This window comes from Ixodes scapularis, unplaced genomic scaffold, assembly GCF_016920785.2.
Source record: "Ixodes scapularis isolate PalLabHiFi unplaced genomic scaffold, ASM1692078v2 PGA_scaffold0__279_contigs__length_252992795, whole genome shotgun sequence".
NCBI lineage: Eukaryota > Metazoa > Arthropoda > Arachnida > Ixodida > Ixodidae > Ixodes > Ixodes scapularis.
Window position 1 is genome coordinate 108,968,645 of NW_024609835.1, and position 14,280 is coordinate 108,982,924.

Consider the following 14,280-nt stretch of genomic DNA (forward strand, 5'->3'; position numbering starts at 1 on the left):
CGAGGTTCGAGGTCGACCAGGTTCGACTTTTTCGAACCTTTAGTGAAAAGTTCGGCGAACCTTGTATTGAGGTTCGACTCGTGTGCGCATGCGCGACAGGCAGGCCAGTTGGCTTCGGATTGGATGGTGATGGCTAAGGGATGAATCAAGGGCAGCGCTGATTGGTTCGTTTAGTTAATTCAGTACAAAAAATTAAGTTATTAACTTCTTCAGTAATAAGAATTAATTTCTTTTAATTGCAACTGTTCATAAAATAAAATAGCCCATTACATACAAAAAAAATTCTCCAAACCTAGACATGCTTGTATCAAGGTCTGGCCACAGTGTCTACAAAGTCGAACCGGTCGAATCTGGTGAAAAGTTCGAAGGTTCGTCGAACCGGTTCAACCCAGTTGAACCCCGAAAGTTCGACCTAAAAATCCGGTTCAACAAAAGTTCGCGACACCCCTATACATGAATGCATTGCGGAGGGCAAGTTCGTCTGCTTCTTGCGCAGGGGGCAACGTTGGCAGGGGGTAGTGGTGATGTCAAAACGCCGGGCCCCGATTGGCTGATCGAGACCCCCTATCTAAGCGTTATCTGCTCGCAACGCCGTCTGCGTCCGTCTTACCTTTCCTGAAACTTTCGGAAGTGCAGGTCTTTACGAGCGAGCTCGACTTCGCCTTTCAGAGAGGGCAGACGAAGTAACTCGAGCGGTACGTTGTTTTTGTCTAACAACTAGCAGACGCGCATCAAGGAGATAAGTCAAAGGACTCTCTGACGAGGTCTCCCGAGGCGCCGAGGTTTGTTTGCCAAGACCCGAGAGTGAGGGTGGTTAGTGTCCGCAAGTTCCCTCCCAAATACTTTTTCCCTCCTTTCGAGTGCGGCTTGGTGTTTGGTGTGGCAAGACTCCTCACTCTTTAATGGTGACGGCGGGTTGGCGCGGTTAACGCTGTCTGCTTTACGTCTGCTAGTCAAAGCGACAGCTGCTTTACCTTTCCTACGTCTGTCGGAGATTCACTGCTTTTTCACCGGCGGCTCGAAATGGACTGTCCAAGACGGACCTTACACAGCAGTGGCTGCAACATCACAAGAGCAGCATGCCGCGGCAGGTCGCTCGCTCAGGTAAGAAGTAAACACCATGTTCTTCGCTATGTTAATAACGTTTAGTTGCACGAGTTTCGTGATTGGCACCTCACATTTAATGAGTTGTTCAAAGATAATCAGCTAAAGACAGATGACAGCCGATATAGACTGCAAATAAACAAATGCGGCTGTGCGATCGGTAGTGCGAGCACATCATAGCCCGAAAGTGCTCAATCGTTGCTTGTTGTCACAACTTTCTCGCTCAACTAAAAGGCTGTTGTCAGTTAGCGTATTGGGGTATGTGTGTGTGACGTAAACCCAAGTGGCAAAAGTTTGAAAACCTGTGCTAACCTGTGGAAGAGAATCCGAGCAAGATCGATCTAGCTAGCTACCCGAGCGGCGTCGGACGTATCGCGGAAGTTATGTCGTAGACTCGTTGACACCAAGACGTAATTATTGTGGAAACTAATGCAATTAAATGCAAAGGTGCAAGCGAGCTGGACAAGAATGACGAGAACAATCCCTGGAGAAGGGGAGCAAGAGGGACAAAGGACAAGCACAAATCTTTTTGTGAAGGCCGCATTCTCGCCGGTGAAAAAGCGGTGAATCTCCGACAGACGCAGGAAAGGTAAAGCAGCCATTGATCTGGCTAGCAGGCATAAAGCAGATGACGTTAACTGCGCCAACCCGCCTTCGCCGTTAAAGAGTGAGGAGGGAAAAAGTATTTGGGAGGGAACTTGCGGACACTAACCACCCTCACTCTCGGTTCTTAGCAAACAAACCTCAGCGCCTCGGGACACCTCGCCAGTCAGTCCTTTGACTACTCTCGTTGATGCGCGTCCGCTAGTTGTTCGACAAAAGCAACATACTGCTCGAGTTATTTTGTCTGCCCTCTCTGAAAGGCGAAGTCGTGCTCACTCGTAAAGACCTGCACTTGCAAAAGTCGCAGGAAAGGTAAGACAGATGCAGACAACGTTGCAGAGGAGCAGATGACGCTCAGATAGGGGGTCGCGATCAGCCAATCAGGGCTTGGAATTCCGACGTCATCGCTACCCCCTGCGCAAGAAGCAGATGAACCTGCCCTCCGCATAGCATTTATCGTTGCATACCGCCAAATTTAGCGGGGAAACTGAATTGGTGTATAGGTTGCGACGTCAATTTTTTTGCTAAATTTAGCGAGGAAACTTCATGCAAAATCCTCGAGATCAGCCTAGAGGTCGTCCTTGATGTCGTCTAGGACGACACCAAAGGCATCTGAAACCACCTCTGAGACAACCTCTAGGACGTCAAAGATGCTGTCTATGGCAACCTCTTGGGTGATCTCAAGGACGATGTCCTAGAGGACATCTAGGACGACGTCAAGGTCGTCGGGTCCTTCGAAGAGGGTGCGAATGTGAAGGAAAGCGTACTGCCGCTCTGCATACGCGCGACGCAGTGGGGTGCAAGCACAGTGAGCTTAAATGGTATAGTGCACATACCTGCTGCACATTAGGAGGCCAGAATATACATAGCTGAAAAATTTGAAGTAGCTTAATAATGCTATTGCACTAAATAAAGGCCGGCCTCTAGAATGATCTCTAAAATGACCTCAAAGACGTCAAATACAATGTCTAGGAAGACTTCCAGGACAACCTCTAAGACAATGTCTAGGAAGACTTCCAGGACAACCTCTAGGACAATGTCAAGGTCATCAGGTCCTTCGAAGAGGGTATGAATGTGAAGGAGTGTGTACTGCCGCTCCACATACATGCCACGCAATGAGGTGCAAGCACAGCGAGCTTAAATGTACTGTGCATACCTACTGCGTATTAGGAGGCCAGAATATACATAGCTGAAAATATTTAGTAGTTTAATAATGCTATCGCATAAAAACAACCTTGTAGCACGAAATAAGCACATGCGTGGCAGTGAATTCTGCGCGACAGAACTAAGAGTGCGAGGAATATATCTTATGAAAAGTACACTTTTTCTTTTTACATCGAGACAACAAACAAGTTTGCCAACAACATGTAGCCAAACTCTTCATAGCAGTGGGGAAGTTTAAAATAAATAGTGCAACAGAAACAATGATTTTATTTACATTTGTACACAAAAATTTACACAATGTTAGAGAGAAGCAAAGAGTGCAAAGAACTCTACAACTGTGATCGGAATTGGAAGAAAAACCTAGGTACCATGCATCCAGAAACTTTGTTCAAACATAAATTGCCGCAATGCCCAATAAAGTCTACAGCTTCGGGCAGACTTGTTCTCACAAATCGACAAACTAAAGCTAAGGGTGCCTCGAAGTTACAAGGCCAGTGTCTTAAGGAAAACAGCAAAGGAGAATTGATAACATCCCCAAAAAAAGAGATGTTCGAAACCGTAGAAAAACGGGTCGCTAAACCTAGCACACGCAGCTAGCACACGCAACTGCAAACTAAACAAAATCGAGTTAGGAAGGAAGAGGGTGGGGAACAGCACCCTAGCGAGTAAGTTAGTTTGTTCGAGGACGTGGAAGCCCAAGTAAAAAAAAGAAAAAAAAAAAAAGAAAAATAGGGACCCCATCTTTCTGCCTAATCCCAAAGCAAAAAAAAAGACGCAAAACTTTTAGTTTGCATCTTAAGTGCCGCTCCGACACAGGCACAGATTGTCTGACGACTTTTCCAGCGGCCCGACGGCAACCAAACTTCCGGGCTGACGCACGAACGTGATTCCCTTTGCACGTGCGTGCATGTCTTGCACTAACTACAGACATGATAGCTGCCAGCTGGCACAAAACCAAACCGGCCTGGCGAAGACGCAGGTCGGTCAAGGCCGCGCCCAGAAGGACTGCGAGTTGAGAAGGAAAGAAAGGAGGCTAAGAGGCGGAAGAGAGGGCAGCCTCCAGCTGTCCGCTGGCAGTAAGGCGGCGCATGGCGGTCTCAAAGGCAGCCCCAAGGTCGGGCAGGCGTGGGACGGTCAGGGGGGCGACCGCAGGGACGGGGAGCTCTGCCCCGGGGTCCAACAGCTTACTGAGCAGTTCCTGTAGCCGCTCCTGCTTCTCTTCTGCAAGCAATCCAACGTTTCATGTTACCGCTCCCGTCTCAGCCACAACAGAGATTAAAGGGCCGTTCCGTTCAATTTTCTAGATATTGGGAAACAGTGTATGCACCCTTCTCTTTGGGTCACGGTGGAATAGAAAAAGCAACCTCATACTGGTATGCTAGGCTGCATTTTCTCCCGGCACGTCGTCTGCTGCAGGGGTGGTTTCCTGATAAATGCGGATGTGTCTCCCAGTGGCTAATATAACCATGTGATTCTGTGAAGATTGTGATTAGTCTATCTATGCCGTCGGCCGTCAAAACTAAGTAAAACAACAGCGGAACAAAAAAAAAGCGCGCAAGTACCCTTCCAGCTACTCCGCGGGTAAAGCCATTTCGCGGGGCTCAATTCTGCTTGTGATTTTCGTGATTTTCAGTTGCAACATTACTAGCTCGAGCGAAAACAAATGGATAAAAGCCGTGGATGGTGACTTATGTGCATGAGTACTGAGTATGGTATCCACAAGCTCTTTGCCGCACGAGAATGAAAATCGCAAGCAGAATTGTGCCACGTAAAACGGGCTCAATGCTGAAAATGTGTGTGCAACTTTCAACTGACATTTTTTCAAAATAGATTTTTCCGCTAGCACTGGCGCTCATCCCTGCGATATCTCGGAAACTGTTTAATAAATTTGCGTGCAGTTTTTTTTATTCTGTTCCTAAATCACTTCTTGAGCGCATGACAAGCTTCCTTTCTTAAAAAAATAGTGTTAAAATTTTATAATACTCAAATTAAATTTGATGGATGAGAATATGACCAACAATATGAAATTGAATGTTGTGCAAAAAATGTTTTGAAAAGAAATTAATAAAAAGGGCCTTGTCATACACTGGGGTGCCTATGTAGGAATGCTTATAATAAATTTCACATTCACACTGTGTTTTGCTATTTCTCCAGGCCTGGGATAAAGGAAGCAAGTGAACCATACTGAAAAAGCTTTTGTAAATTAGAACCCCTGGGCACAGCTTTATGAAACATCGCAATTACTCTTATATATGTGCTATGAATGTACCCTAAAATTTCATACAGAAAGCTCTAAAATAATAAAGTTTAGGTTCCATGCCAGCTTCCTTCTTAAGGGGGGACACTACCCAAAAAAGTAAATTTTTGAACCACTTGTCTGATTTAAATTATATTTACAGGGCTTGTTTCTGTTGATGTTGAGAACATTTCTACCAAATTTTATTAACCTGGGTGAAGTACAAAAAAAAAACTGCAACCACTCAAAGATGAAACTGGGCGTGCCTGCGTAGGAAAACTATCGTTTTGAAATTACTTATAAATTTGCCGTTTTCATGTGTTATATTGCATTAGGACAGTTCAGAGCAGATAACTATGGAGCTATATTTCTATGTTATACCATCTTTCATGACAAAAAAGCCACATAAGCACAAATACAGTTTTCTTGATTTGCATCCTTTGTCCAAAATTTTTGTTTTTGAGCATGAAAGATGACAAAAATAAAAAAATACAAGCTCATAGTTATCTTCCCCTTCAAATTTCACCCCAGAAAAACTCATAAAATGAATCCAAGTTATGTAGTAACAGAACAATATTTTTCCTGAAGTGAAATTTATGCCAGAAAGTGGAATGGATGAAAGTGTGTTCAAAGTGCTCTACCTTTTCTCATCATTCAACATCATCAACCTCTACCTTTTCTTCATCATTTGTGGACCGAAAATAATTTATAAAAAATTAACTATGCAGTAAAATCTAATGAAACTTTTTGGGAATACCCTCTAGATGCTGGTGTATGTAAATAGACATCTTTCAAAATGACAGTTTTTTTTCAGTAATCGTTTTTTCTGGGTAGTGTCCCCCTTAAAATGCGCCGCAACGGGGAATCCCAACTTATAGTTGATGATTAGTGCGTGACGATACGCAAGGTGGTTCTGAAAATAGCACTTGGCGAGGCTTTAAGTTAGAGGGAGAAATCAGTTAAGGGTAGGGATGTCTTCATAGAGGTAATGATAGCTATGCGGTGATGGTTAAAAGCTATAAAAGGAGGACGCGGGGGGGGGGGTTCGGACGGCCCACTGACCGGTCATGGCGAGGCCCAGCATGGCGCACCAGCGGCTGCGGACTTCCTCGATGGCGCGTGCATCCCTGGACGACGCCTGTGGGGCCAGCAGGGGTGCCAGGCAGGGCAGCACCGCCTGGGACATGAGCCGAAGGGCCTCGAGCCCCTCTTCAAGGCTGCCCTCCTCGAACTGGCTGGCACACTTCTCATTCAGTTCCTGCACAAATGTCACACCGGAGATTTAGAAAATGCCATACCCGGAAAGGCAGCGAAAACACAGTGTATTGCGCGTTGCTCCGCGGCAATGCTGCACGGAGGAACTGGATAGGCATCTTGTGCCTCGACGGCCCGAACATCATCAAACATAGCAACTTTGAAACAAAATCCTGCCAACGCTACACGACGAGAAACTGGGGAAGAGGAGGAGATGAAAGCAGGCAAGGACATCAGAGCACCGAGCTCCAACTGGAAGGATTAGTGGGTAGATGCTAAATTTAGCTGCCTTTGACTCTACTCAATGGTACATGTTCGAACGCATTCGTTCACACTGCGTTCGAGCACACTGCACGCTGTGTTGAGCTGTACCGATGTGACCGGTGGTGCCTGACAAGAACATTGACGGTATGGAATCATTCATCCTGTCTTGTTTGTGCTGCACCTACCAGAAACAGATTACAGATTCCTTGCGTGCAACTCATTTTGATTTGAAAAGACCGAGTGCCATCTCGTTGCAGAGGTGGGTAAGTTCTTTCGTTCAATTTAATTATTATATACTGCCGATCTAAGAGCTTTTCACTATGCGATATTTCAGAATAATTAATGATTTTCGGTGGTCCCATGACATTCGTTATATAGGCTTCCTGGATTGCCCAGGGGGCGCTGTAAAAAGGGCCTTGTTAGGACTTATTTTCAAAAAAGCAAACTTGAGCATCTCAAACTGCCACACATGTAGAAGCGTGCCTGCTCTGGTGTGGAATGCGAGATCCCGAGGAAAATACAAAGAGAGAACAAAAATTGGAATTGAAATTGGACACTAAGGCCATTTCACACGTTCCAAAGAAAAAAGGAAAATGAACACGTCGGAATGCCACATGTTTTGACGTCATCATGCAGAGATAAGAGACAGGTTACAGTCTCCGACCAATTTTTCGGATGCCAGTAATTCAAACTTGTTTGATACTTCAAACCTAATAAAAAAATAATTGTGACCTACTCGAGAGAAGTAGTGCGTATTCAAGACACATGGTTCAAACAGCTTGAGGTCCAAAAGTAAAACTTTTTGGAATTCGTTGCGAGCGATCAGCGGGAAACACCACCGAGAAGCCGCCATTTTAGATTCTAAGTTGGCTGCGCATGGATTGGCTTGGTTTGGCAGCACTACTTGAGAAATGCTAAGTCCTGCCACTAGGTGACGCTATGCAACAACTTTTATTTTCTCTTGCTGTGCATTATTATCATCATTACTGTTACCACTCGCCATTCTTCAGTCGTGGACTTGCCCCTCTCATCTCGTCTCGGTGAATTGTGTTTTCGGACCATGCTGGCTTCGACCGCCGCTAAGTGTCTCTAAGAAGCGCAGAAAGTACTCGACCATAACGCTGCAAAAGAAGGCAGCGATTCTCAAGCTAAGAAAATGTGGCCAAATGCAAGCGGAAGCGTAACCTGAAGCAAGGCACTATTGACAGCTTTTTTAAGCCCGCTTAGACATAATAAAGGCAAGTTTTTTAATCTGCTGATTTTTCGGACTGACGGAAAAACACCTTTAGACGTCCAAAATCGGCTAGATTCAACTATACAGTCGCCGACCGATTTTTGAGACTTCGCAAGGACTGAAAAAACGTCCAAATACTTTTTATTTGGACGTTTTTTCAGTCCTTGCGAAGTCTCAAAAATCGGTCGGCGACTGTATAGTTGAATCTAGCCGATTTTGGACGTCTAAAGGTGTTTTTCCGTTCTTCAGCACTATAGAAAGATAGAAGCTCAGCAAAGGTGCCATAAGTAGTGCGAGCCCCAGTTAGGTGAGCTTATACTACCCAAAATGAGGGTGCCACAGTTTGTTCAAAGCTTCAGTGCAGCAGGTGTATCGAGATTTGACAGTAACACATTCTGTGTTAAAAGATTGCTGGTATAGAAGAAACATGGGCAAATAGTGCTTTTATGCACTTTTCAAGGGGACACTCAAAGGGAAAGTATTTCAAATTTTTGGCATGTATGACGGGGCACAGCTCACAATTTTCTATGAAAAGGTAGAACTGTCCTTCAGCCTTCAAGGATTGCTACTACCGTAATATCCCGAGATGTAGCCCACCGAAACGTGAGAGCAAATTGGGTGAAAATGAGAAGTGGGTTCATATGCAATGAAGAAAAATTAAAAAAAAAAAAAAAACTTTTTCGTATTTTGTGACCTGCCAAACTTGTTCTCACAAAGAAGGGCAATGGAGCGTTCTTAGTAGGCAATGTTTTTGATGCACGAGAAGTTGGCTAATGGCACTTGGCAGTTTGCCAAGATGAGCATAATCAGAAAATGGCGGCGCCCAGGACCGCAACAGCTGCATCTTAAGCAGGCATGAGCGTAAAGTCGGCAGTATCCTTGAGACTGCTATTTTCAATACAGGACGACATTACACTCCTGGGGGAGGTGCTCATCATTAACAATTTGGAAGGCTCAGCAAGGTGGATAACAATCGCCGGCACCTTGCATCTTGCGACATGCGAATGTTTCTCGGCGAAGGCGAAAGACACGAGACCTTTCTTGCCAAGGCGACACTGGCGGACACGAGCGGTCGACAGCTTGCGTCACTCTAATATTTAAAAAAATCTAAAATGTTACTCTGAACCAAAAACTTGTTTTTTTCTCAAGTTACAGCCTTTCATGTGAAAAAGAAATTTCTACTGTATCTTGGTGGTGTTGCAGGCGCCAGATGCTTGGGTTTTTACGTCGCAGCGGAGAGACGCTATTCTAAAACTCTCTTGCGCTTAAATTGCATATGGTGTTTAAAAGGTTCCTACCGTTTCACACGTCCAAGATGAGACTGCAGTAGTTCATTAGCTCGACTATTTCGGGCCCTGACCAGCTCTTCCACTCCTACGCTAAGCTGGGCAATTCATGACTAAGCTGCACACCATAAAAATAATGAAAGCACCACGAAGAAAAAAACACTGCAAGATCAGGCTGCCACAATCCTCAGGGTTCATGAAACACCTTAACAATCTCACAAGAATGCCATACGCACATTTAAAGCTGCGAGTAGTTCCTTAAAATGATTCAAACACTGTTCCATTACCCATAACCACAAGTGATCTTTCTCTCACAACAAAATAAATACTTTGCTCTTGGATAAATGCGCTCACATAAAAGTTGGAGATACAGTCGCCGACCGATTTTTTTACTTTACAGGGACCAAAAAAACAACCGAAAAAAAGAGCAGTCAGAAAAATCAGCAGATTAAACAACTTGGCTTTATTATGTCTAAGCGGACTAGCCGTAAATAGTACCTTGCTTCACGCTACGCCTGCGTGCTTTGTTCCAGGTTACGCCTCCGTTTGGGTGCAACAACTTTCTGTTAGCTTGAGAATCACTGCCTTCTTTTCTAGCGCTATTTTTCGAGTACTTTCGGTGCTTCTTAGCAACACATCGCGGCGGCGGAAGAACGGATGGGGCAATGACGTCCTAGCCAGCACAGTCCGAAAACACAATTCACCGAGACGAGATCGAGATGAGATGAGCAAGTCTACGACTGCAATGGTGAATCAAAAAAGCAAAATGGTAACAATGATGATGATAATGACATGCAGATAGAGAAAAAAAGGCCGTACAGCATCACCTAGCAGTACGACTTAGCAGCACTCAAGTAACGCTGCCAAACCAAGCCAATCCGTGCGCAGCCAACATAGAATCCAAAATGGCCGCTTCTCGGTGGTGTTTCCCACTGATCGCTCGCGACGATTTTGTTTGAAAATTCAAACTTTCGGAAAATTCAAACTGTCTGAAACATGGGTCGTAAATGTGCACTATTTCAATAGGGTAGGTCACGGTGTTCTCCCCTTAGGTCCGAGATACTGAACAAGTCTGAATTATCGGCGTCTAAAAAATCGGTCGGCGACTGAGGTCTCGAAAGCTGGGGGAGGGGCACTTGTTAGGTCCGAGAGCAGAAATATGCACGGGGCATGAGGTAAGGTGGATTCTACCACTCAGAACCAGAGTATGCACGTCCAGTTTTATTGCTTCCAGCCCGCACGCGTAGGGAAGTGGCCGACACGTAGGAGCGTTTCGGTCAGCCCGGTATGCTCAGAAGTCTGGGTTCGGCTCTCGATGAGTACTTTGCCAATTTTTTAAACGTTTCGTCTCTTACTGCGAGGCAGAAAAACTTTAAATTGGCACTTCTCTGCCTCTCAGTAAGAAGCGCAACAAAAACCCCAAAACCCATTCGGTTAGAGCGCGGGTCACACTTCACCCGTTCAGAGGGCCACGCCCATTCGACCGAGTTCCGCCCCGTCACTCGCCGGGCAAGACTTGCACCCACCAGCAACGCCAGCCTGCGGCAGTGGTCCAGCAGCCTGGGGTTGAGGCCCAGGTGGCGGGCCTTGGGCCCCGCCGGGGGCGGCCCCCCCTGCAGGGCCTCGTTGAGGGCGCAGGCTCCCGCAAGCAGCGACAGGGCCTCGGGCAGGCGCCCCGCCCACAGCCGGTCCAGCCCTACGGCAAGGGCGGTGGCCAGCTGCCGAAAGCGCGCGTACAGGGCGTGCCAGCCCCGGTACGCTGCCTCCTCCGCCGCCTCCTCGGACTCGGAGCCACCCCTGAGCTGTGCCAGGCACTGCAGGGCCTCCTGACAAAGTTCAAGAAGGGAAAAGAGAAGTGGGCTTCAGGCAACGGGATGGAGTGCGGACACGACGAGACAAAGTACTTGACCGACACCACCTAAAATAATCATCGCCTGCGAACCGCTTCTCTACTTTCACGCAACATCGTCGCGCTCGGACGGTGTCATGACTGGGCCATCGGGTCTGAGCTTCGTGCCGAGCGTCCTTCGACGCATTAACTGGACACAAGGTCCAGCCAGACACCGATGTGGCGCTCGTGAGCAATGCAGATCTATGCTTGATCTCGCTGCGACGACTTCCAAATGGTAGTGCGTGGGCTTCGGATGTTCCGGGTGGTGTTGCCCCGACACTTAAAAAAATCATTTATTTTTCTGCACAAAAAGCTACAACGTGGTTTTAAAACATCGGCCAATTAATTTTCACCGCAAAGTTGCATATTTGCCAAGGTAAGCAAACAGATTTAAATGTAGACCGGAGGGCAAAAGAGGGAGAATAAAAACTCCAAGACTCCAGAAATTTCTCTGGTTGTTTCAGTCCCCGCGACTGTGCAAATATACAGTAAAACCTCGTTATAACAAAGTTGAAGGAGCAGTCGTAATTATTTCGTTGTAACCATTAGTTTGTTATAGCCAATGTACATTTCTTCCCACTATTAGTAAGAAAGGGGAATTATGATTGCTTTGTTATATCCATTAGTTTGTTATATCCCATTTTGTTATAACGAGGTTATGCTGTATGTAGACAAAGTGTTTATTGATGTGTCCTCAGCGTGTCGGTGGTCATAAAAGTAGTGTTTTGTGAATTTTATCATTTCTATGAACAAATATGTACCTCAAATGCCTTATTACTGAAAAAAAGAAAAAATTAAACCTGGCTCAATTGTTTTGATGAACCCAGAGAACACGGAATGTGTCGTGCGTGTATCATCCATGCGTTATGATTTGTTATGCTTGATAGCGGGGAGCTTTCAGTGATTTCGCATGCGCTGCACAGACAACACACTCCAGCGATCTCCATGTCCATCGGAATAATTGAGACAAGTTTAAAAGTTCTTCGGGAGTGGAGTGTGTAACGAGCATGCTTTAATGAGGTTTCCCATGGCTTCTGCTCCTTGGTGGGTGCGTGTGGGGCCTTGAATTTTCAGTACTATTGGACTTTTAGGAGCCCCTCGTGACAATAAATTAATCGTGAGGAAAGGAGGTTTCTTGCACCTTTTATGTACTCTATTGATTCTTTATCCCTAGGTAATTTATGATACACCCCATAATGTTGCGAGTTCCGGTGGGGAGCTAAGGCTCGTCAGGAACCAGCTGCGCACGCCGACGGTCGCATGCGGATTAAGTATGATGGACAAAATATGAATCGACACTAACAATCGTCTGCGGATTATGTACAGTAGAACCTCGTTGATACGTTTTTCAGGGACTGTGGAAAAAACACGGATCACCCGGGAAAATGTAACAACCAATAACACTGTTGGTGGGGCTACAGATGTGATGGGAAGCAACTCTCACACTGGGAGTTACTCCAGAATGACATTTGGGGGTTCGGAGAACTATTGTGTTAGTTACCATATAGATGGGCATTCTTTTTCAGCACAATTGTTTAGAACTAGCAGTCAATGTATACCGTACCGTATCTACACGATTAAGGGGGGACACTGGCTAGAGGTCAAACTTGTGAACTACTCAAGTGATCGGAATGAAATTTGCACGGGAGATTTAGCTTCAGATGTAGGTGTACTGTGCAAACTTTTAGCTCTTTAGGACAAATTTACATACCTGCATAAGATGATGTGTCACTTTTCATTAAGAAATCTATGATATGCAAATCAAGCTATTAAGTACCATTTTGACTGCTTGAACATAAAGTGGAAGATATGGGACGTCGGGCTATCTAGTTTTAATAACTTAAATGTAAATATTTCAGGAAGAGTTATTACCTTAAACTATGAGACGCATATCTGTCATCTGTCAATTTTTGAAAACTTAGTTTTTTCTCACTGAGGACTTCAACTTAAAACAAAATAAAGTAGATAGCCCGATTCCTGAGTAAATTTCAGTTCCGAAACATCTTGATTGTGGTAACAAAATACTTTCACCTTCGAACAAAAGATTCCTTCGTATAAAATTTGCAGCGAAAAGTGGAACTGAGAAAAATGCATTCAAACATTGAACTCCTTTACTTTGTTACTGCCTCACAATGTGTTGAAAATATTTTATATTAACATAACATTTGGCATATTGTAATCAAATTTGGTGTAAGGGTGTATAATTAGTTTCTAAAACTGAAAACCTCAAAATTAAAAAATGAATTTTTTCAAGAAAATAAAAAATTTAGGCCCATGTCCCCCCTTAAAGCGCGACCACAATTGCTACCTCAAGGGGCAACTTTTCATATTGCTCACTGGGGAAAATAGAACCAGGAATGTCGCGCGAGGCTAATAGAGAAATAAAACGGTACCTTTATTTTGCTAAAAATCATTTCCAACACGATTTCTGACAACTGCACTCATACACGTCGAGCAGCGACCAAGTTTTTCTCAGCTCTTGCTCCACTCCCGAAGTCGGAACGGGCATCACACTGAGCCCGCTGTGTTGCCATCAGTTCCATCAGAACGTCCGACAGGAACAAAATTCTTTAAGATCCAAGAACTAAAACACACGCTAAAGACTAGCGCGTTAAAACTTTGAAATCTTTGAGCTGGTTAAGCTATCCTAAACGGACTCCGATCGTGACATCACTTGCTCACCAGCCACTATGGATTCTAATGGATTTGGATTTGGATTCAAATACATAACTTGAAGAATCAAGCAGAGAGGTCGAGAGGCATACGTTGCCAACAGAAGACCGAAAATCTGCCGCGCGCTGCCCAGGAGCGCGGGTTTGGGAGGGCCGAGGGGCAGATTTTGGACGTAACAACCGGGAAGTCAAACGCAGCAGACGGGAAACTAGTGCATGTATCTTCATAGGAGTTAAACAGGACCGGCGCTCGTGTACGTAACAGCCCAGAAAATGTGTCAACCGGGAATGTATCAACGAAGTTACTGTATGCTGAACTAAGTACAACCCACCATCAAAGGTCGCCTGCAAATAAGTATGCTTGCCTAAGTAAGACTCGCTGCCAACAGTCTCCTGAGGACTAAGCAGCATGCCAGCGACTGTAGCCTGCAGATTAAGCATGCTGGACTATGTATGACTAAAGGCCTGTTCACACAATGCATTTTTCTCGCGCATCTAGTGTCGCGAATTGTAGTTTTGCGAAATGGTTGCACCATCTGAAAGAATCCTAAAAGGACGCACGCATCTAAAAA

General features: G+C 45.3%; 1 protein-coding gene across 2 annotated transcripts in view; it reads right to left on the reverse strand.

The window, feature by feature from the left end:
• Positions 1–3,115: 3,115 nt before the first annotated feature.
• The window catches only part of LOC8034010 (ubiquitin carboxyl-terminal hydrolase 25), a 75,128-nt gene continuing 63,963 nt past the window's right edge, over positions 3,116–14,280 (reverse strand). For both annotated transcript variants that reach the window (XM_029990670.4, XM_029990671.4), the window contains exons 17-19: positions 10,672–10,971; positions 6,170–6,365; positions 3,116–4,092 (exon numbers count right to left, since the gene is read on the reverse strand). In XM_029990670.4, the coding sequence (XP_029846530.2) occupies positions 3,905–4,092; positions 6,170–6,365; positions 10,672–10,971 (684 nt within the window). In that variant the 3' untranslated portion in view covers positions 3,116–3,904. The remainder of the gene's footprint in view (positions 4,093–6,169; positions 6,366–10,671; positions 10,972–14,280) is intronic.